The sequence below is a fragment of the Macaca mulatta genome, chromosome 6 (genome assembly GCF_049350105.2).
Source record: "Macaca mulatta isolate MMU2019108-1 chromosome 6, T2T-MMU8v2.0, whole genome shotgun sequence".
Lineage (NCBI taxonomy): Eukaryota > Metazoa > Chordata > Mammalia > Primates > Cercopithecidae > Macaca > Macaca mulatta.
The window spans coordinates 137,968,806-137,994,045 of record NC_133411.1 but is presented as its reverse complement, the minus strand read 5'-3'; the positions used below and the strand labels follow the sequence as shown (position 1 = coordinate 137,994,045).

The window sequence follows — 25,240 nt, the reverse complement described above, 5'->3', positions numbered from 1 at the left end:
CTCCATTCACAATTGCTACAAATAGAATAAAATACCTAGGAACACAACTTACAAGGGATGTGAAGGACCTCTTCAAGGAGAACTACAAACCACTGCTCAAGGAAATAAGAGAGGACACCAAATAAATAGAAAGACATGACATGCTCATGGATAGGAAGACTCAATATCGTGAAAATGGCCATAATGCCCAAAGTAATTTATAGATTCAATGCCATCCCCATCAAGCTACCATTGACTTTCTTCACAGAATTGGAAAAATCTACTTTAAGTTTCATATGGAACCAAAAAAGAACCCACATAGCCAAGACAATCCTAAGCACAAAGAACAAAGCTGGAGGTATCATGCTACCTGACTTCAAACTATACTGAAAACACATTTTTAATCTAAATTATGTTATTGGATTATAGGACGGGACACATAAAATTAAAATATTTCAGAAAAATTTAGTCTTTTATTCAAAATTAGTAACTTTACATATTAGAAAGTACATTTTTAGTGATTGTCCAAACCGCTAGCCACCATTTATTATTTAAACCCTTTAATATTACAGCAAATATTTAGTTATGCACTGAATCTCCAAACAGGCAAAAAGAATAATCAACTAAAGTTTATATCAATTAAAAGAAAAAATCATTATGCAACTAAAAAAATTCTCTCTCATATTAAGGAAACATAGCACATGCCTAAATAATGTTAGCTCCTTTTCCCCATTTCATAGTAAAGAATCATACAGTCTCCTCTCACTCTTCCTAAGAAAGCATATGAAAGTTCTAGATATAAAAATCTTAAAGTTTTATCTCCCCTAACATTATTTGATCATAAAGTTCCCTGGTCAGTGGAACATAAGACTTTTTCAAGTTATCCATGAAGTAAAGTGGTTCAGAAATTTTCAGTGGATTAAATCCTTCTTCCACCAACCGATACTTCAATAGTTTGAATGTTCCTGTTGCTTCCATTTTTTCCTGTAAAGCAATTACCAGGATGAGTAGAATCATTTAATAACTATAATATATTAATATAGAGTTAATACTATAGACCGTAATATTAAATTATAACATTTTATATCTAGTGATCTCTGTATTTTCTAATAATTTAACACTAGAAATAAAAAAATGTGTTCTAGAATATTAAAATATTTGATTTACCTGTAAACTTTACTCAAATATAAACTCATTCAGCATATAAGAATTATGAACATAATCATTAAACTGATTATAATTATGTCTAAAACACATAGGTTATCTCTTCAATTCAATGCCAATATAATATTATGTATAGAGAATGCTGTAAGATGCTGAAGAGATAAAAGCCACAAAAGACAGCGATTTCTACTACAAGTACACACAAATCTATTATAAAAAGCAGAATACTGTAAGAGCTAGATGGGGTACAGAATGTTCTAAAACATGGCTTAAATTTACCCAGAGGGGTTACTTCAATGCTGTAAAACTTGAGGTATCTCAGTGAATTTCCAAGGTCCTCACAGGATATCTTGTTTTCAAGAGAAACTCAGTGCCATCTGTTAGTCACCACTCACAAACTACTAGCTCAAGGTTCACAGTTTCAGTAGTAATTTGTAATACATTCAATGATGTCATTATCTTTGCAAATTTGGGTTTTTGGTAGCTGCTGGGATAAAAAGCAAGTACAGCCAAAAATCATCGTGAAACATGAAATCAGACTGTCCCTGTCCAATCCAATCTAATTCCAAGGTCTGAAGAACTGTGCAGTGCCCAACTTACATCTCCTTAATAAGTGACTGCAGTTATTTGAAAATGAAATGAAAGCATTTATTTATTTATATGGATTATTTTTTCAGGTGGCTACTCATTTGTTAGACCTAAATACTTATTGTTTTTCCTTAACTAGTGAATAAACACATGTTTAGGTATTTGCTTTGACCCAAGAGTGCTATGAGACATTAAAGATGCCATGAGTCTAGAAAGTTTAAGAATCTCTGTTTCAAGGTGTTTAAAGGAGATAAGAGTGTATCTCTTTGTGGGAATCTCAGGTATGGATAAACGGTCTGTTTAAGTGAGATGACATGTAGAGACCCATACAACATTCTATGAGTAGCTTGGCCATTTTTATTTATCCTTTTGGACTATTTGAGTCAACTTCACTTTGAACCCCCTTCCCTGATCTCCCTTCCCTCCTGCATCTCCCCTGATCCAACAGTATAGATATGGCTATACAAGCACATATATCCTTTTACTCTTCTCTTAAAAATCAGCAGCTCACAGTATTTATACAATTTAGTTTTCTGCCATTTTTAAGCTTAATACTATACAAAGTATATTTTCCTGGGTCCTGTAATTTTCTTCAAAATAGAACTTAGAAAATTGTTTTATAAGGTCTCATTTAATTGTCATATTTTAATTAACTTTGCCCTTATTCATGAACTTTTAGAGAGTATCAAAATTTTTACTACTATAGTCTTTTGAGAAATGTATGCATATATAACATTTATACATCTTTGATTACTTCCTAAGATGTATTTTGACTAAGTCAAAATATATGCAAACTGTTAAGAGTGTGATCATATATTACCAAATTGTTTTCTAGAGAGGTTATAACAATTTGTGTTTCCATGAGTAGAAATAAAAGGACCAAGTTCATTTTATCCCAGCCACACTGAATATTATAACATTTCACTTTTTTTGTGACTTACTGGCAAAAAGAGTTCTATTTTTTAATTTGTGCTAAATAGATTTGTAATACAATACTTGTTTGACTCATTTTATCAGAAGTAACTTTTACTTTTGCATTCCTTTTATGAGATCATTTATTACTAACACTCATTTATTAAACAAATATTTGACTGCTGTCAGGCTTTATTTCTAACTATAGCAAATACTTGAATAAACATAACAGTCATAGTCCATGTTCTTTTTAGGTGTTTAAAGATCCTAAAATGCTTTCTAAATTTGTGCAAGGCTGATCTAATCTTCTAAAGTAGTCTTGTGCTAAAATATTTTTTCCACTTAATTAAAGTGAATTTTATGTTGCCCTGGAAAAAAATTCTTAAAATATTATTTATCCTATCAACTTTCTACTCCATCAAAATATATTACTTATGGGGTGGGCTTAGGATGAGGAGGGACAAGAGGGAGATTGGTATGGTTGTAAAAGGACAACATGAGGGAAACTTGTGATTTTGAAATTGTTCATATCTTTACTGTGGTCATGAATGCATGAAGTTGCATGGGTGATAAAACTGTATAGAAAATATACACCCACAAATGAGTGTAAGTAAAGCAGGAGAATTTTTAATAAGATGGGTGGATTATGTTGACATCCTGGTTGTAACAGATCTGCAAAATGTTATCCTTGGGGGAAACCAGGTGAAGGATATACAAGTTCTCTCTTATTTCTTACAACTGCATGTGAATCTACAACTATCTCAAAAAATTTCATTGAAAATATATTACTTCTGCTTCATAGTTACTCACCTTTAGTGTTTCAGAGGGTTGTTGTTAAAATAATCTGAGACAATGTAAAAACTCAAAACAAAAAAGGCAAACGAAATATGTATTATGATAGTTCAGAGGATGTGTCCCATGGAATAAGCAGTGACTTGGCTGCAGTGATTGCTTGGCAAATACTATAAACCTGACTATGATACAGGCTACTGCTCCACTAGGGGTCTAATAGTGAAATAACAAATGTATTCAGAAAAAAAAAATATCTGTGTGGTTGGATGTTAAGAGATGATGAGTACTAATTTGGGGAAATTATATTTGATGCAAAATATTAAATAAACGAATGGTTGAATAAATAAGTAAAGTTACCCAGTAGTTAAGGATATTTGTTTTCTTTTTACTGTACTTCTACCAGTAACCTAACAAGAGATTAAGTCCTCATCCCAGAATAAATAAGCTCAGAATTTCTCACATGGGGAAGGTCCAGGTGACGGGGAATTTGGACAGAACAGCAATAAAAATTAAAAGCAGGATTGCCTAAAGCCAAATGCCTTTATGTTCTGCACACATCTTGCCATCTCTTTGATGTCTCCTTAATGGAACCTAATTCTAGGCACATAGCACCAAATGTTTTCACAAGACGTAAGTAAGATGTGGTTTTGGATTGCCACTGTCACTGGGACCATCATTTTGCTCTGAGGTCCTGACTGAAGAGGAAGAGAGCAATTCTATAATTAGGACAAAGACAGGTATGCCCTAGCATTTCACCATGCCCCCTTTATAATTAGGCTTCAAATATGGCGTCGATCTGCATCAACTCCACATGCCACGCCTCTCACATAACTCACATGTTATCTAAAAGATACGATATTATTTTGCAATTAAACTACCTCCTTGTTTCCTGGTTTTATATTTAATAGTAAACTGCGCCGCTAAAATTACCTGAATTCTTAAAAATCGTGGACACGCATAAGCTGGTAAAGATGTTACAACTTGTTCATAAACTTTTTCCAAATCTAAAGATTTATTTGGTTTTAAAATAATAGAAGCCATTCCTGCTCTTCCTTCATAACCTGAAAAAAAAAAGTTTCAAATAGAGCCATTTGTAAGTACCAAATAAGCTTTAAAAGATAATTCTGTACATGCTAATTGGCACACATGGAGACATTAAATCTATTTCAGTAATAATAAGACAACAGTAGCATAAAAAAGTCTGTATCCTTCCCCGAACATATGATTTACCCCCTAGAAACATCTAAGGACAGGGAAGACCAGAGTCTATCTCTAATTGCCTATACTACAGAAATGAAATACATGGAATGGGCAACACTATAAATTACAATGAATTTGCATCCTACCACCACTAAAACAAATATTAAGAAAGAAAACATTTATCAAAAGGCAACTATATTCCAGCAGAAATATATATCCTAAGCTTTAATGTAAAATATGAAGGGCATATTTTATTTATTTATTTATTTATTTATTTATTGAGACGAAGTTTCGCTCTGTCCCCCAGGCTGGAGTGCAGTGGTGCGATCTTGGCTCACTGCAAGCTCTGCGTTCCGGGTTCATGCCATTCTCCTGCCTCAGCCTCCTGAGTATCTGGGACTACAGGCGCCTGCGACCATGCCCGGCTAATTTTTTGCATTTTTCGTAGAGACAGGGTTTCACCGTGTTAGCCAGGATGGTCTCAATCACCTGACCTCATGATCCGCCTGCCTCGGCCTCCCAAAGTGCTGGGATTACAGGCGTGAGCCCCCACCCCAGCTGAAGGGCATATTTTTAAGAAACTAGAAACTCGTATTTCCATAATTAATTCCACAAATCATTTAATGATTATCATGCCACCTGTGGATCTTTACAGGGGTCAGAATGTCCTGGAATCTTTCTCCAACACTCGGTGGCTATTTATTAAGTAGTCATTCCCTTCTTCTGCTCTCCCACCCAAACACTCACATCACTGATCTCCCCTGCACCTAAAAGCATTTGCTGAAAAATGGAGAATGGCTGTCTTATGACTTCAAATTGGTCACTTTTCTGTGACATTTTCAACATCATGAGACAATCCTCATATGCATAATTATAAGGATAATGAGTCCAAATTTAAAAGTAATTTTTATAAAGAGCCATCTTAACTAAAAGTGTTTTTAAACATTTAAAGTAGAACATGTTCTTGTTTAGTGGTATGTACAAACACTAGTCATAAAAAGAAAAATAATAGACTAATAAAAAGCTGTAACTGATTCCTAGTAGTGAGTCATTGATCAGAGTTTTCAAGCTTTGCTTAAAAATACACACAGGCATTAAAATTCAGTTGGTACCTTCCCCGTGAAGTAACCATGAACTTTGTTAGCTTGGTCAAGGGCATTACTTGCCAAGGCAGTAATAAAATATTTATCTTAATACACAAAAATTAAAATGTTGAATTAGCAAGACTATTGCAAAACTACAGAATAGTGGAAATTCTATTCTAAGAATCTTTCCCAAATCTGAAATATATTTATACCTGATATAGCCACACCATAGACGTTTGTTTCCTGTATGAAATCCAACATTCCAATAACATCAACAACCTCAGTGGTTGAGACATTTTCTCCTTTCCATCTAAATAAAAAAAATCAAATTCCAGTTAGTGCACCTATATTGGAAAAACTAGGTACCCAGTTTTAGTTTTAGTGTCTTGTATTTGGCTCTGTGCAAGCACCTACTGACCAACATAAGCTGAAAGGCATTTCTAAGAAAGCACTTTGTTGGTAATTCAACAAAATCAGCATTGGTCTTTTATTTAAAATTACTTTATATCTCATTGTATAAATTACTTTCTATGTTCTATAATATACATAAAAATAAAATAATTATAAGGATTATCATTACAAAAATATTATTTTGTAAAATAACAATGAAGTACAAAACATTCCTTTTCTCTGGTGATAAGAATTGAAAGTAAAGCTCTAGTTGCCTTTTAATCCACTGACCCATTTCAGTTTCTAGGTGTTAACCCCTTTGGCTCCTTTAATGCTTTTGAATGAATATTTTGTTTTAATTGAAATAACTTTATATAAAGTGAGCTTATAACACGGTACAAGAAGGCAAGGATGTAGAAAGTTACTTATTCAAGCATTCATTCAAGTCATTGGACTAGTAAAGCAAAATAATTTCATAGACCTAAACTAATCTTAGGGAATTAAAAAAGGAAAAGTATGAAAGGGGATTTTTGCTGTTTCAAAATTTTTATCATTAGGCCAAGAATTAGACTACAGTTGACCAAACTGGCTTTTTGTTTTAACCCTACCATTTATATTTTACCTCTGTCTGCCAGCTTTATTTCCTTAAAAAGAAGCTCACTGATTTGTTCTAAACTGATTCAACAAAATAATTATAAAATTTCACAACAAAATTTAACTTGTGGTTCAGTCTAGAAACAGATGGCCAATAAATTTTTTAATGAGAAGACATGGAGATAAAAGGGCTCTGTCTGCCTTGAAAGCTAAAGCATATGTGGTCTCTGATGTTTCTATAGAAGCATGGTTCACAATTACAGAACAAGCTGTGCATCCCATGATATTTCATACCTGAAAGTGTCTCCGGTACGGTCCCAAAAATAAAGGAAATTGTCCTGATCCTGGACTATCAAGTCTCCAGTGTTAAGGTAAACATCTCCCTTCTTAAAAACATCACAAAGCAATTTGTCTTTTGTGTGCTTGTAAGGCCCAGCATAGCCAAAGAAGGGATTTTTTGCATGCACTCGAGAAATGAGAAGTCCAGGTTCTCCTGCAAGAAAGAACGACATTTTTGCAGCCATTCGATTAAAACTATTGTTACACACATCATGCATGTATCTATATTATATCTGGCCAGCACAACCAATGCTGCTTATCTCAGCTTCCTCTGAACCTATTTCTGTATTTGACGCCATTTACCCTTGGTGCCTATATCTAGCACATCCTTTCATAGATTACCACAAATACAAATTACTTTGGAGAAACTAATAAAAAGGAATTGAATGGAAAGAAAAGGCTCATTAGATTTCTTATACTTCCCAGGTGGATAGACCAATGGCTACTTTTGTTTTGGATTATGTAGATGTTACCACAGATAATATTGACATTTGTTATATAAATAACAACAGTAGTAATAGTGTTAATAACATAACGATAGCATTTTCTTTATTGGGCATTTACCATGAGCCCTTTGCAAATGTCACCTTGCTTATTCTGCATGGAAATCCTTTGATATAATCCCTATTTTACCAGCAAGGAACTAGGACCCAAAGAGGTACAACAGCTGCTATGCTCAGAGAGATAAATGGAACTAGAACTCAAATTTAACTTTTTATGACTTTGTGTGGCAAGGTTTCTGTATAATACTATCTCTCATCCAATACACAAATACATTTTATTTATTATAACAAAATGGTTTATTCCTCTGGTATGCTATTCTGGAAATCTTTGATGGGAAAGAGATGAGCCATTGAAAAGATTTCCTATTCCATGATACTTACTAGTTTCAGTTACGTTTAGACACATTATCTGAAATAATTTTCCAACCAAACTTATTCAAATCAATTAAGATTTTTCTCAGCAATCTGTAAGGTAAAAGCTACTTTGAAGAGAAGGCAAAAGAAAAAAGGACAGCAGCAATCACTGCTCTGGAAGTCTTCAAGGCTATTGTCCACTTGCTATGCCTGCTATAAAGAAATGCAGTGTTCATGTGACTAGATGAAGTTGGAGTCCAGCAAACTATAATACAGAGTGATTTCTGTCTTTTAAGGCTCTTAAAAAAGTAAGTCTCACTCTGTGACCCAAGCTGGAGTGCAGTGGCATGATCATGGCCCACCACAGCCTTGTCTTACCAGACTCAGCCGATCCTCCCACCTCAACTTCCCAAGTAGAGGGGGTTCCGGGTGCATGCCACCAGGCCCAACTAATTTTGAAATTTTTTTGGAAACACAAGGTCTCACCAGGTTGCCCAGCTGATCTAGAACTCTTGGGCTTAAGCAATTCTCCCACCTCAGGCTCCAAAAGTATTGGGATTACTGGCATGAGCCACCACACCCAGTCAATAGTCTTTACTCGACTCCCATTTCTCCCACTCCTGGTCATTCTGGCTTTCAAGGGCACATAGGTCACTAGCCAAAGCAAATCTTCGCTGCTCCAGCAGCGTCTGATAGCATCATCATTATCGTCATCATCATCATTCCCAACACCATCATATCATCATCATCACCATCATTATCATCACCACTATTATACCTATTGAGCACTTTTTGGGTAACAGTCACTATTCTGAGTGTTTTACATATGTAATCCATTTAATTCTCATCACAAACCTACAAGAAAGGCCCTGATAATATCTTCTTCTTCTTCTTTTTTTTTTTTTTTGAGACAAGAGTCTCGCTCTGTCGCCCAGGCTGGAGTGCAGTGGCATGATCTGGGCTCACTGCAAGCTCTACCTCCCTGGTTCACGCCATTCTCCTGCCTCAGCCTCCCGAGTAGCTGGGACTACAGGTGCCCACCACCACGCCCGGCTAATTTTTTGTATTTTTTTAGTAGAGACGGGGTTTCACCATGTTAGTCAGGATGGTCTCGATCTCCTGACCTAGTGATCCACCCACCTCGGCCTCCCAAAGTGCTGGGATTACAGGCGTGAGCCACCGCACCCGGCCAATATCTTCATTTTAAGGTGAAAAAACTGAGGCATAAAAAAAGGAATTTGCCCAAAGTCATACAGCTGTCAAATGCAGGAATCGGAGTGTGTGTGTGTGTGTGTATATATATATATGTGTGTATGTGTGTGCGCACGTGTGTGTGTGTGTGTGTGTGTGTGTGTGTGTATATATCCATCCAGGAACATCTGACTCCAAAGCCTCACCTCTGTGATATATTCTGTCAGTCTACATTCCCTATATTTCAGAATTTTTCAAGACTCTTACATCTCCCTTAAAATGTATGTTCTTTGGTTTCTTTTATTCGTTTTCAGGATACAGGTGACAGTTTCTTTTCTGACAAACTAATTGTTGCAAATGTTTAAATAGGTCACAGTGTATTTACATCTTTCTTGTTGGGCATAATTTACATTGTGAAGACAAAATGCCTTAATGGAAAAAATACTGAGTAGCTCATAATGAGAATCCAAAATAGAAAAACAGATATTTGGGGTCAACCAGCTTTTTAAGAAAACCTGAGGGTGCATAAGCACAGTTCTGGGATTCAAGTTTTAATATCAGATATTATTGTAATTGTAAGAAATAGACCAGTAGAAAAGAGTGCTTAAGTTCTTTGCACTTTCCTCAGAAATTCCATGGCCAGTGTCTATAGAATAGAATTGGAGAAACATTTGATAAAAGCCAGTAGGCTTGAAATTCAGAGATTCGGGAGATTTGTTTTTTAATAGACAAAGTTTGCATTTTTTTTTTTCATCTTTCAGCTACCAGAAAATAAAAACAGGTTTGCCACCTTATCTTCACATTTGAAGTAAAGATTTAGGAAGTCACTTCTGAAATGTAGTTTCAACATATTTTAAGGCAATAAAAATTAATTTTGGCCTGATTTATTCATACTGGATCTCTAAACAATTCTAAGTGCACATCTCTACATTTTATTTTCTAATGTGATTATATGCAGCAGCAAGTTAATTGAGGTACTTGCTTTCATGAAAATTTCTAACCTAAAATTGTAAGAAAGTCTACCTCGGTAGAGAATGGAGGGGAGTGAGAGGGAGAAGCTGAGGAGAGGAAAGTAACAAGCCACATACCAGGTCCCCCAGGAATATACATACATCCCATTTAATTGTCCTCACTGAATAAATATTGTCACTTCTACTTTACATATGAAGAAAATAAGACTTAGACGGGTTAAGTAATCTGTCCAAAGTTGCACCATTTCTAAGTGTCAGAGACCATGTTTAAATCCAAGTTGGCCTGACTTTACACTATATCTAGAATGATGAAATAATTCACTAATTTAGATATTGGACATTTGCCACTGTTCATACTACAAGTTGTAGATTAAGAATAGCATGAGCCAAATAGTTACCACTTTTTTATTTTAATAATTTACTATCTGAATGATCCCTCTGGGGCTCTTAACATCTAAGTAAAATTGTTCCACCTGCATTAAAATTCCAAAGTTAAATTACACAGTGGACCTCGTCATCCTCTCCTTTTGAAATTCACTAATAATCACAGAGGGCCCTCCATATCTGTGATTCCACATCTGTGAATTCAACCAACCTTGGATAGAAAATATTTGGGGAAAAAAGGTAAAATAATACAACAATAAAAATAATACAAATAAAAAATACCATATGACCCTGTTTATGTAGCGTTTACATTGTATTGGGTATTATAAGCAACCTGTTTAAAGTATACAGGAGGATGTGCATACCTCATAGGCAAATACTGTATCATTTTATATAAGGACAAGCATCCATGAATTTTGGTGTCTACCCAGGGTCCTAGAACCAATCCCCCGCGGATACCAAGGGATATCTGTATATGGTAGATCAGAAACTTTGCTTGAGAAGATGTCTTCAAATAGAAGTCTTACCTTTTTTCACATGAATACACCAACCCTGTTCATTTCTCATGGGTTCATCTTTCTGAAAGTCATACTTTATTAAGTCAAAAGTGGAAAGAAGCTGCAAAACAAAAAAAAATCAAATAGAAACAAGCATTTAGTTACTTGTGCAATGACATCTACTATAGTAGACTATGCTAATTGAAATAAATGTTGGAATATGGATTTATTAAAACAAGTTCTACTGAAGGCAAATTAAATATTTAAAACTCAAAACTAAAGGTATTAGTAAACAGCAGTCATTTACTGGCGTTTACTTTCATTTCTTTTGTGGTACACTTTACTTAGCAAAACAATACTAATTTTAATCAAGATACTGAAACAATCCAGGCATTCAATGAATAGTCTGTTAACTGCCCGTAAAAGGACCATTTTCCGCAGCCATTTATTTAAAGTAGCCCTGGAAGTGAAAAGTTTTCATAGAACTAAAATGTAAGCTACATTAATGTAAGAATGGTATTGTTTATTTTTTCCTCACAGTATCTAAAAAAACAAACAAACAAAAAAGCCAAAACATATCAAATGCCTAAAAAGTATGTTTACTTGACAGCCACTTTGTCCTTTTCCTGTAAACCTTTCCCCTGAGCCTTTCACTTTAATGCTCCTAAACTAACATTTAGTGCTTCTCCACACTCTTTGGTATGAGATGATTAATTGATTAGAAAACACCCATCACATCAGGAAGCAAAAATTGGATGTCTCCTCTCATCCCCAAATGTTTTCAGTTACTCTGCTCCTATCATGTCCATATTATCATGTCATGCAGGCTCATTTGTCCACTAAATTCCCACCCTGGGAGAGAACTGCAGACTGGTTTAGTCCAATCTCCTCCTCTCTATATATATATATATTTTGAGACAGTGTCTCACTCTTGTCACCCAGGCTGCAGTGCAGTGAGGAGATCTCGTCTCACTGCAACCTCTGCCTCCCAGGCTCAAGCAATCCTACCAACTTAGCCCCCCATGCAGCTGGGCTTACAGGCATGAGCCACTTCACCCAGCCCTCTCATTTTTATTCTATAAGAAAACTGAGGTTCTACTCAGCAATTAAGCAAGCTCAGTTAGAAAATGGTAAACTAACATGAATGTAATAAAATGAAGTGAAATAAAATAATAATAAAGAAAGATGAATGGGGGGAAAGCAGGAGAAGAGAAATGAACAAATATAGAACAAATATAGAACAAAGATGAATGGGGGAAAAGCAGGAGAAAATGAACAAATATAGAACAAATAAGTGGGAAAAGATAAGATGATTGAGATAGATGCAATAGTATTATTTATCATCAAAGATTAAATGCAAATACCTCTGGTTCTTAGCATTAGTAAAATAAGCATGTAACTTGAATCACAACGCATTATTTGAATTAAAATATAAATGAGAGCAATGAACATTCATTGGGCACTAACTATATGCGGGGCACTGTTTAATGTAATCATCAAAACATCCTCTAAGGTAGAAATTAATATTATCCTATTTTAGGATTAGAGCCAATGACCAATGAAAGAGGCAACAAGGCAAATATATTGTTATTCTAGATATAAAGACTGTTTATTAAAATATGAACTTGCATCTTGTTGGTCTTTGTCTATAATTGGGATAACAGGATATTGGCCACTTGCCTAATGGCTAGTAGAAAGAAAGAGTCCAGAAATTCCGGAACTGCCTTTATCATCTTGGCCAAACAAGAACAGACCCCTGTCCATTACTTATTCTTTTTTCTCCTATTTTAACATGTTTTGCTTTTTGGAAAATTTGCCCAGTGACTTGTGATGTCAGCTTCAGTGTTATTTCTTTTAGATTAATTGGGCAACCATGTATGTGGGTGAGATTCATTCCACAGCAAATTACAGTGTGTCTGTTATCAGAAAAAGGGGACTTGATGGTCAGAAATTGAATAATTTTATAATTCAAATAAAATTAAATATATCACAGCATTTTCTAGCAGTACCCTGGAGCAGAGGATTAATGCTCAGCTAGAAATATTTCTATTCTCCTTCCTGCCTTCAGGAGGTCCTCATGATATTACAAAAATCATGTATAATGGCTGCATTATACTACAAATTCAAAAAATAGATGCCACACCTTAAAATCCCCCAAATGTACATGTTTATGTATGTGTGTATGTGTACATGTCTGGAGCACAGCTGCAGGGGGTCCCATTCATAGCAGAACTGTGCAATGAACACACACCTATGTAGCTGTACGCATTGGCCCTGGGAGGTTTTATCCATACCTACCTATCTTTGCAGATTCAGATTTGTAAATTTATGAGTTGGAAAAGGAACACAAAGTTAATTTCCTTCGTTAATACACGAGGAAACTCTGAACCGAGAGAAAAGTAACTTGTTAAAGTCACAAAGTGAAATAACGGTAGAGTCGGGAATAGAGTTATCAGTGCCTGTGTAGTAAAGAATTTAACCTTGTCCCCAAAAAAGATCCCAGCTTCTGGGAGGTGACCTCTAAGTCCTTGGAATATCATTCTTAATAGGAGTGCATTTTTTTGTCTAAGACCTCTGGGCAACTAGATGGCAACAGTATGATTTAGAATGGGGTCTCTGAGGCACATGAACAATGTGAGGTAGGCTGGGGGCTTTGCATCACCCAGCTTGACCTCCTAAGGGGCAGAGATGGAGGTAAGCCATGTGAGCAGTCAACCTGAATTACACAACCAAGCCCCCAGAAAGACTGGACATCAAGGCTCCCATGAGCTTTCCCAGTTGGCACTAGTTTGTGCATATTTTTACACAATTCCAGGAAAGTAATGCTGTTCTGACTCCACAACACAGCATATCTGGAAGCTTCACCCTTGGTACCCTCCTGGATTCTGCCTTACATATGACATCCCTAGGATGATTATAATCTAGATCCTTTAGATGTGATAAGCTGAGTTTTGTGAGTCCTTTTAGCAAATTATCAAACCTGAGAGTGGTCTTCAGGGACTCCTGAAATTATAACTGATGTCAGAAATGAGTGGTCTTGTGGGGACTGTTCTCTTATTTTGAAGTTGTCTAACTTTTCTTATCCCTAAAAGATGCCTACTTTTAAGGCAATAAAACAGCTTATGAAAATGGTTAAAGAAATGAGCCATTTTATTAATCTCATATATTATTTTTAAATTTAGGTTTAGATGGTATTTAAATTTTAAATCCCATTGTATCTATGGATTTGCCAATATGACAGGAGAATTACCATTTCTTCCTTTCCTCCCTCCCAACTCCCATTTTTGTTAGTGTTATAATTATTTTTACATTGTCAAGTTTTATTCCATGTAAAAACAATTCAGAGTGGTTCAATCTTCTATATGAGAATTGACTCAATGTTCACCATCAGGCATTTTAACTGAAGGTCATTCTTTCATTTCTAAGTTACGGTTTATCTTCAAGTTGGTCATTATTTTTCATTCAGTGAATTTTACAAAGAAATATTGCATTCCTATAAATATGAGGGTATTATAGATTCTGATTTCTTAAAACTTTGAGAAAACATCCTAGAAAAATTCTTAGGTGAAGTCAACTCTTTCCTTGTTTCCTAACCTTGAGTGTTTTATTTTGAGAATGCCTGAGATATTTCCCACCCTCACCTGTGCTACACTTTGCTCATCCTTTGCTTTTCCTACCTCAAAATCTCCTTAAGGTTCTTTTTGTTTCATAATTTCACCAGGATATATTTTTATTATAAGTATTCTGCCCCATATAGTGTACTCTTTTGCTAAAGATTCAAGTTTGTACCTTAAGGAAATGTTCTTCTACTACGGTAGAAATAATTATTTTTTTCTTTGATCTGTTCTTTTCTGCAGGAACACCAATTAAGGATGTATCAGATCATTGTCTATGTTTTCAAAATCCTTTTTCTTCATTTTTAAATTATCATTTGCTTGCTCTTTTTACTGTGTTTGTGGGACTCCTTAATTCCGCTCATCTTTCTCCCTAACAACATGTACATTCCTTTTGATTTTAAGTTCTTTTATGTGATGCTCATTTGTGTAATATTTACATTTTTTCCTCTATTTTTTTCTTTGAGCTGAGCATGCTTACTTTTTAGTTCATTTTGTTGATTTATGTTTGTCCTTGATCCTTTTTCTTTTCTGCGCTCTTATTTTTAAAGAGAATATTATTGCAATTTTTCAAGCCTGTGAGAAATTGTTTCTCTAAACATTTCCTGGTCGTTTTGGGAAACTTACTATTTTGATGTGCATTCATTTTTTTTCCAGCTGCCTTTTATTTTTGATTCATTTTCTGTTTTTTTTTTCTGAGCTTTATTTCATGTATGTATAAAATGTGCATTCATTTTTTTCATCTGCCTTTTATTTAGATTCATTTTCTCCCTTTTTTCAAGCTTTATCTTTGTATTTTATGTTTGACTCTTCCTATTTTCCCCAGGTGAAAATACTACAGAAAAAGAGTAGTTCATAATTCTACTTGAGTTTGTCTCTCAAATAAGGTGTCACTAAATTTTTTATATTGTTTGCCTTGGGAGAATATGTGGGACAGTATTTCTTCAGTTTTATGCATTAAAATAGTAAGTGTAGCACATAAAGACAATGGGTTATAGGAACTCTGTTGCTGCCTTATAATTATACTTCACTTGTAACATTTTATCTCTGGAGACTGCTTCCCTCCCAGATAATAAGCATGAGCCTCCATTAGGCTAGCATTTTTGAGAGACACTTATCAAATCTCCTCACTTAATTATGAGAAAATCATTGAACCAAATTTTTCTAGTTACCCACTATCTAAGAAAACAACATGTGAATAAAATGATAAAAGGCAGACTAGAAGACATGTAGTATTAGGCACAACTTTGTTTTTTCATTTCCAAACTGAAAAAGAAAACTAAAATGAGTTGAAAAACAGAGGTTTTCCAAATAAATTGAAGACAACCATGACTTTTTACATGATTGACATTATTACAGTTGACAGAAAATTTAAAGAATTAGAAAATTATAATAAAGTCAGTAATATAAAATACAAATCATCATACCCTTGTTGGTTGCTTTAGAATGACTCAGCTTCACAAAGCGGCTCAATATCAATACCAAATTTGTAAAGGAACCAGTGCAATGAATTGAGAAAATTAACCGCAAGGAATGTAAAACTCAGTAAAATCAGCACTTACTTTCCCCAAAATGCTTTTGTTCAGAATAAAGTGCATTTCTGAGATGTCAACTATACCCTCAAAATCCCAAAAGAATGCATTATAAAAATAGTTTGCATTTTCTTTAGGTTTAGAGCATTACCGTTATTTACACTAGCTTTGAATGGGCAACTAGACTGAAAAAGTGAGCTGCTACGGCATGAAAAACACATGTCTGCCAATTCCTTCCAGACACTGAAAAAATCACCACGGATTAGAAAAGCAAATACTTTGTTGCTTCCAGGTGTTCTTTGAGGTATGGCAGTTTATTATACAGAAAACTTTACCTATAAAGCTAAAGCAGTTAGGGATGAAAGTGATAAAAATGCACCAAAGTTCGCATTATGGGATTCTTAAAGATCTCTTTAAAAGCAGCTCTAAATATGGCTTGAGTAGGGAGCTCTGGAAATCTCAAAAGCAATAATATAGGATAGTGCTACTTTCAGAGAACAGGTGAGGCCACTAAGGAAACACACCTGAGGGGAGAGATTATCAAACAAAGACTTTCCTCATACATGTGTGCCTGTAGGAAGTACTTTTGTTCCTGCACTGTTATGTCAGGGTTAGGAGTCAGAAAGTGAGTTGGGAAGTTTTTTCTCCTTCTGCATTATCTGGAAGAGTTTGTAGGAGAGGAATCATTTGCTCTTGAATATTCACTATCCTGAGTGGGAAAGCTATCTGAAACTAAGGGAAGATGTTGTAGTATGAATTTATTTCATTTAGTGTGATAAAATAATTCGAGTCAACTCTAGTAAGTTGTACATTTCTAGAAATTTTTCCAATTCATCTAATAATTTCAAGTTTATTGATATGAACTTATTCAACATATCCTCTTTTACTGTCTTAATGTCTAAAGTATCAGCAGCAATGTTCCCTTTTCCATTCCTGATATTATTTCTGCCTTCTATCAATCAGATTCGATTTCTTTACTTTTTAAAAATTATATTTCTATCTATTTTTATATTCCTCACCAAATATTTTTTCTATGTCATTAATTTCTGCTCTTTATTACGTCCTTCCTTTTATTTCTTTTGAGTTTATTTTAGATGTCCTTTTAAAAGTTAACTTACAGAGATGGTTACTGAGCTCCATCCAATTTTCAGGTATTCTTGGCTAAGTGCACAAGTTTTTCCATGTAATATTTTCATTAGGAGGTAGCTCACAGTATCTTCTAATTTCTATTATGATTTTTTCTTTGATGAATGGAAATTTAGAAATGTTTTATTTCCAAATATATAGGAGGTTATCTAGTTGTCTTTTACAAAAATTATTTCTACCAACAATTAAACTGTTTTCAGAGAACATAATTTAAATATATTCAATCCTTTGAAATTTGTTGGAATTACCCAACTGGACCAGGAACTTCTGTAAATGTTTCAAAAGTGTTTGAATACAATAGACACACTGCAGTTGTTAGATGCAGGGTTTTCATATGTCAATTAGCAGTTTATTATTATAGATTATTGAAGATTTATTTTCTCTTGCAGCTATATCAGTTTTGCTTTATAAAGGTTGAGACTGCTATGTTTATTTTTGCCTTTGTTCTTAAAAAATTATTGTTGAATATAAGTTCCAGTTTGACAGTTATTTTTTCCAAGCCAGTGGAAGGTAAATGTCCACTGTCTTTTGTGTTTTGTGGTTGCTATTGAGAAATCAGCTGTCAATCTTCTCCTCCTAAAAAGTTGATTTATTTGGCTACTTTTAAGATTTTAGTGGTATCTTAATATAGTTTTAAAATTATTAAAAGCCGGTATAGAATTGAGTGGTATAAACATTGAAAGATAAGTAGAAATAGTGGAATAAAAACACTTAAGGAAAACGGAAAGAGTCAAATTAACATATATCAGGGCCTATGCTTGCTATTTATAAATTACATCATTAAATTTGGAAACTGAACAAGAAAAGGCATCATTATGGTGACATGAGAGAGAAAACACGGAAGATAACTGAGGTTCACAAAACCTGTACCCTCGTCTCTCACACTGAGGCCACTACTCTATTTCTAGAAATTCTCAAAAAAAAAAAAAAAAAAAAAAAAAAGGTGATAATATTTACCACAATTTACAAGCACAATATCCAAGAGAGCTGGCAGACCTCAATGTGCTTTTTTTTGGGGGGGGGTGGTGGTGGGGGAGGCTGGAGTGCAGTCGCGTGATCTCCGCTCACTGCAAGCTCTGCCTCCCGGGTTCACGCCATTCTTCCGCCTCAGCCTCCCGAGTAGCTGGCACTACAGGTGCCCGCCACCATGCCCGGCTAATTTTGTTTTTGTATTTTTAGTAGAGTCGGGGTTTCACCGTGTTAGCCAGGATGGTCTTTATCTCCTGACCTCATGATCTGCCCACCTCGGCCTCCCAAAGTGCTGGAATTAGGCGTGAGCCACCGCGCCAATGTATTTCTTTAATAAGGAAAATGCTGTACTTACTTTGTGAAAGAAATTTGCTCTCCCAATTGCTCCAATTTTCCCAGTGTAGTTCATGAAAGATATGTTTGATTCAGTAGCTGCATAAAGTTCACACACCTTTATATTTCCAAATCTGTCTAAAAATTCTCTCCATACATCACTCCGCATACCGTTTCCAATTGCCAAACGCACCTTATGATCCCTTTCTCCTTCTCTCTGTTAGAGGAAAATGTTTTACTTGTAATTAATTCCAGTTTCCAGTTGTTTCTTTCATTATTATTATTTAAATGAAAAATGTCACAGAAGTAAACTGCATTGTGCAATAATAGAAGGGAAGCTAAAATATGTGTATAAGTCTATTGCAGAACTGTGTCCAAATTCTAATGAAAGTAACACTGGCCAAGAATAATACAGTTTGTGTTTTTCCATATCTGGGAACAGCTCATTCTAAATTGCAGATCACTAAAGGCTTTTTTGAGTAAATGTCAGGTAAAGAAGAAAGCATTTTTCAGGAAGAAAAAAAGCATTACTTTGATAATATTATGAAACATACTTAAGTCTGGATGTCCAGGCTTAGCAGTAATTAGCTATATAATTCTGAACAAGATATTAACTCCTAACTCTGATTCTCAGTTTATTCATCTATTTTAAGAAAGGTAATAATAACTGTCTTCCTTATATACTGTAGTGTATAGTTAATACACAGTGAATAACATAGAGTAAACAATAATTTGAGGCCATAGAATCAAAGTAATATTTGACTTGTAAATATTATGGCAACTGTATGTGACTATTATTTTAGAATATTCTCACATTTTTACTTTTTGTTCATATTTTAGAATTAAAGGAAGATATAGGATTCTATTTTGTTCTATATTCAATAAGTAATGTTTTAACTAACATGAACTTTTACACTCACCTAAAATTAGAGTAAGAATATATTATCAGTGTAGTCACAATAAATCCATTATTTGCTCTGATTACCTCCATCATCACCAAAAAATGCAAAATAACAAGATGTAATAATAAATCAGCAACAACAATAAAATAGAGAAATTGGCTTCTTTGCTACCTATAATTTAAAATGATCAATGGATCACATTATTCATTTCAGTTTCTTCTCTAAACACCATTTAAATGGTTTTAAAGGGAATATTTTAATCTATGAATTTTCAAGAATAAACAGAAGTGAGTTGAGAGGTAATTTTGGAAACTGAAAAGTGAAGAGACAAAAGGACATGTGTTTGAGCAGAATGGATAAGGCTGAAATCTAAGCCTGCAGCTTAGCACCCAACAAAGGCTCCTGAAAGTGTCAAGCAAGCATCAAAAAGAATGAGGAAAGCAGAAAGCCTAGTAGGAAATTTGTTTAAGAAGCAGTTGTATAACTAAATATCTAAATACAGACAAAGTGTCTGGGAGTCTGCCCTTGCTACACATTGGCCAAAGACTGGAAATTTGTCTCTGGAGATGTCTAACCAGACACCAGTTTGGGCTGAGGAACTTACTGTGAAAATTAATTTTATAAAATAGAGTCCTTCACATCATGCCCAACTAAAATGGATTCGGAGGCCATGGAGAAAGGCACCGAGGTCATGCATGCCTGTTCCAGAAACTGTTTTTGTAATTGAAAAGCAAAAGCACAAAGACCTACTGTAACTCTAAGTCTTACCTGGTAATTGTTGACACTCATCAATCAGAACTCACCAGCTCCAGTAAGACACTGCCAGTACCAGTGAAACTTCCTTCAAAACAGCTTATATAACTTTGCTTGTTTTCCCAATTAAACCCCAGCCGTTCCTTTTGTTCCTCAGACACACCTAGAGGCTACACTGTTCTATGTGTTCCAAATTGCAATCTTTCGTTTCCAGATAATCTCTTTGCTTAGAGATGCATCTCTATGAAATTTTTATTTCAAGTTAACATTATAGAAAACAGAAGGGTTAAATGAAAGTCTACATACTAAAAGATGAGATCACTAAACTCTTCTCCTGCTCTGGTATCAGAATTCCGACACCCCAAATCATATACCAGAGCAGGAAGCTATTCAGTTACTATCAAGGAAACTGGTCAGTCCAAGAGAAAAGATACTGACTTCTGGAAGTATCTCAATAAAATGGCTGGATCCTCACTTAATCACCCTAGAACCTGAGCCTTTTGTTGACAAATCCCAGCTATGTGCCATCAGGTATTTAGTGCCTCACACAAAGTACATGTCAAAAATACCTACAAGTGGAGCCCTATAGAATAATAAAATGAATGGAGAAGAGGTAATTCTGAAGAGATTTTAACTGAGAATTTTCCAAAAGTGATAGAAAGACGTGAAGCCATGAAAAAAAAAAAAAAAAAAAAAAAAAACACACACACACACACACACAACTAAAACCTCAGACAGATTAAATACCAGGGAAATACAGTTAGACATTTTTTGGCAAAATTGCTAAGAAGAAAAAGTATATAAAAATTAGAGAAACAAAGAGGGAGAATTTTAAAAGCAGGCAGAAAGAAATAGAAACATCGTTTCCAAAGGGGCAACATGAATATTTAAGGCTGACATTTCAACAATGACCATAAGCCTGGAAGACAATATGATAATATTTTAAAGCTAGTACAAGAAAATAATTGTCAACCTAGGATTCTATATTCAGCTAAAGAATTATTCAAAACTAAAGGAAAAACATGTTTTCAGACAAATAAAAATGGAATATTTTGTTTTTAGTACAATGGTACAGATGGAACACTAAAGGCAGTTCTTAGCACCAAAGAAAACAATATTATATAGGAGCAAAGAAACAAAAACCAGGAAGGAATGAAGAGGACCAGAAAAGAGAAGTGTTACAAAGTTCTTGCATTGTAAAGAAGTGGAAAATATGCTATTTGAAGATAGAATGTAGTAAGTTAAAAATTAATCTTGTATCCTTCTAGGTAATTACTCAAAGACAAATACTTCAATAAATAAAACAAATATAAAAGGATGTATAATTAAAGAGATAATCAATGAAAACTAATAATAAAAATATTATTTCACAAGAAGATTAAGGGGGAAAGGGAACAAATAACAGATGAGACAACAAGAAAAAATAGGAAGATAGAAGCTATAAAAGCAAATATATCATAAATACATCAAATGTAAATGGACTAAATATGCAATCATGGAAAAAACTTTTAGAATGCATAAAAATATAAAATTCAACTATATACTGATTATGAAAACTACATCTTAAATCTTACATGAGCCCAAAATTGAAGGTAGTTGGATGGAAAAACGTAAGCCATACAAGAGGAAGTTAGTATGACTATACTAATATCTGACAAAGTAGACCTTAAGTAAAGAAACACTCCTGGAGATAAAGAGGGATAATTAATAATAATAAAAGGGTCAATTCACTGTATGGATAGCAACCTTAAATTTCTATTTACCTAAGAATGTAGTCAACTATATAAAGCAAAAATTGACAGAGCTAAAATAGACTGAGATATTTTTAACTTATCTCTCTACTGATAGAATAAGCAGGAAAAAAACCATAAGAATATGGAAGTTTAAAGAAAACTAACCAACTTGACCTAATGTATGTATAAAGAACAGTATAACAAGTCACTGAAGAATGCACATTTTTTTCAAGTACCCATGAAACATTTATCAAAAATAGATCAATCATTTGTTGAGTTTTACAGCAAGTGTCAGCCAAATTCAAAGCATTAGGCTTCATTCAAACTATGTTCTCTGACCACAATAAAATTAAACCATAGATCAATTACAAAAAGAAAACTAGAAAATCTCCAAATGTTTGCATAATAATAATACAAGTTTAAACAACCCATGGGTAAAAGAAAAAAATTACAATGGAAATTAAAAAAATATTCTGAACTGTATAAGAAAAATAAGACAGAATAAAAATTATGCTATGCAGCAAAAGCAATACATTAAAAATACATATTTTTATATTTTAAAAAGTATATATGTATAAATAATAGTTTGATATATATCTTATATAATATACTTATATATACTTATATATAAGTATATATACTTATATAATGTATGTGCATATATTTGTATCGAACTATAATATATGTATGTATATGTATATTTATGTAACTGTATATAGCTATATCTATATACATATCTTTTCAAGGGTATTTGTGTGGCAAACAGGCTTGGAAGCTAGAGATGGTTTTTGGGTCACAGAGAAAATTTATTTACTTTCCATGATAGTAAAGTCTCCCTCCTCTTCTGGTAGAAAATTTGTTTACATACAAGAAGATTTACTTGCATATCTTTATTAACTCTTTCTCAGATATAAAGAAAGGACAGGTTTATCAGCAGCCCCTTAAATGACTGGGAAGCTCCTAAGGGCAGTGTTCTCAGCTGAGGCACAGACCTATGCCACAGATGTAGCATCCACCTAGGCCCACCTCTGCATTCCCCATAGGATGTGTGGGGAGAGGGAACTGTTGTGAACTTGAGATGTGAACAGAAGGTTATCATGCTTTCTGTGCTGTATAAATCCATCTGAGTTCATTCTTTCCTTACTAACCAGTTTTATGGAAATATGGTGAGCCAATCAAGAAGCTATGGTGTTGTTTATGGACTGCTTGAATGATTGACAGTGTTGAGCAGGTACTTCTCAAAGAATATCTCCAAGCATCCAGTAAGTATATGAGAATATGCTTAACATCATTCATCATCAGAGGCTACAAATCAAAACACCATGAAGTAGCAACAAACATTTACAAACATTGTGATTTCTTCTTTAGCACTATAAATTTTCCAACAGGTGTTGGCAAGGGCATGGAACAACTGGCACTCTCATAGACCATGGGCAGGAGTGCCTATTACTGCTGCCACTTTGATTAGCAATATCTTCTAATGCTGAAATATGCATATAATACAACCTATCCATTCCACTCCTAATTACCAATAGAAATATGTACATACATCTGCCAAAAGACACATATAAGAATGTTCCTAGCATCATTAATCATATTAAGTCTCAATTGAAAGCAATCCAAATCCATCAATAGTAAAATAGATATTTTTTAAATGTTGTGTTATAGTAACATAATGGAATAGTCTTCTATTAGTTTTCTATTGCTGCCCTACAAATTTTCACAAACTTGGACCCTTCAAACAATGCCAAGTTACTATCTCACAATGTCTGTAGGTCAGAAGTCCACATCAACTTCACTGGATTGTGTGATTCAGGACTCACAAAACTGAAATGAAAGTGTTGACTGGCTAGGGTCTTATTAGGAGACTCTCGGAAGTATCTGCTTCCAAGCTCAGGTAGGTTCTTGACAGAATCAAGTTCCTGGAGGGTGTAGGACTAAGACTCTCTTTTCTTTGCTGGCTATCAGCTGGGGGCTGCCCTTAGATCATAGAGGCCTCTCTCCAGTTCTTCCACATAGGCTTCTACATATAAGAACAACAAATGACACATTGAGTACCCGTCATCTTCCAAATCTCCAGCTTCCCCTATGCTGAGTCTCCCTTGCTTGCAGCCAGAGAAAATCATCTGCTTTCAATTAGTCTCATATGATTATATTGTATCCACCCGGATAATCTTCCTGTTTTAAGTTCTGTAACTGTAATCACATCTGCAAAATCCCTTTTGCCAATGTTTCTACTGCACACATATTCACACATTCCAGGAATTAGGGTATGAACATATTTGAAGGGGCCATTTTTTTTTTTTTTTTGCCTGCCATAACTAAAGCGACGAGAAAAAATGAACTACTGCTATACCTTAAAACAAAGATTAATCTCATTGACATAGTGCTGAATCAAAGAAGCAAGGTCAAAAGGACACATATATATAATTTCATTTAGATTCTGTTTTTGAGGAACAAGCAAAACTAATTTATACTGGGAGAAATCAGAATGTTGTTCACATTTGGGAGGACAGTGACTCACTGATTCAGCACATCAGGAGGGACGCCTTTAAAAAATGCGATTTATTAAAAACACACAATATGTTATTAAATCTTACTAAGAAATGTTAGCTCCAGGCACAGTGGCTCATGTCCGTAATCCCAGTATATTGGGAGGCTGAGGCAGGTGGATTGCCTGAGCTCAGGAGTTAAGAGACCAGCCTGGGCAACAAGGTGAAACCCCATTTCTACTAAAAAATACAAAAAATTAGCCTGGCATGGTGGCGTGCACCTGTAGTCCCAGCTACTCAGGAGGCTGGGGCAGGAGAATGCTTGAACCCAGGAGACAGAGGTTGCAGTGAGCCGAGATCGTGCCACTGCGCTCCAGGCTGGGCGACAGAGTGACACACATACACACAAAGAAATGTTAGCTATGATGGGGAGTTTGAGATGGATTTGTGATAGACATTAGAAAGCTAAATTTAAAATATAAAAATGAGACAACTATTATTTATAAGGAATAAAAGGAAAAAAGTTGTAATGAAATAAATACAGTATGTCTCACCTATGAATAAAATTTATATATTGTCGCTTCTTTACAATAATTTAAAAACTGGTCATAAAAATATTTTTAAACTATCATAATTTTATTGGTGTCACAGACAAAGAACAAATATATGTGTGTGGATAGTGAGTATGTGAGGAGGAAGCCAGGTAGGTGACAGTTAAAATGGAAAAATCAAAAAATAGTAGAATACATACTTTACTGAGAAATATGGAGATAAATAATAACTAAAAATGTCCTAGAAGAATTAAAGATGCTTACTTCTAGAG

The 25,240-nt window shown here is 34.5% G+C and overlaps 1 protein-coding gene across 2 annotated transcripts in view; it reads right to left on the bottom strand.

Annotated features, from left to right (window-relative positions):
- Window positions 1–432: 432 nt before the first annotated feature.
- SLC27A6 (solute carrier family 27 member 6) overlaps window positions 433–25,240 on the bottom strand; it is a 62,257-nt gene continuing 37,449 nt past the window's right edge. Inside the window, exons 5-10 of one of the 2 annotated variants that reach the window (XM_015140690.3) lie at window positions 18,560–18,754; window positions 10,974–11,064; window positions 6,999–7,197; window positions 5,933–6,030; window positions 4,366–4,496; window positions 433–963 (exon numbers count right to left, since the gene is read on the bottom strand). In XM_015140690.3, the coding sequence (XP_014996176.3) occupies window positions 787–963; window positions 4,366–4,496; window positions 5,933–6,030; window positions 6,999–7,197; window positions 10,974–11,064; window positions 18,560–18,754 (891 nt within the window). In that variant the 3' untranslated portion in view covers window positions 433–786. The remainder of the gene's footprint in view (window positions 964–4,365; window positions 4,497–5,932; window positions 6,031–6,998; window positions 7,198–10,973; window positions 11,065–18,559; window positions 18,755–25,240) is intronic. The other variant, XM_028849704.2, reaches the window with a different exon arrangement.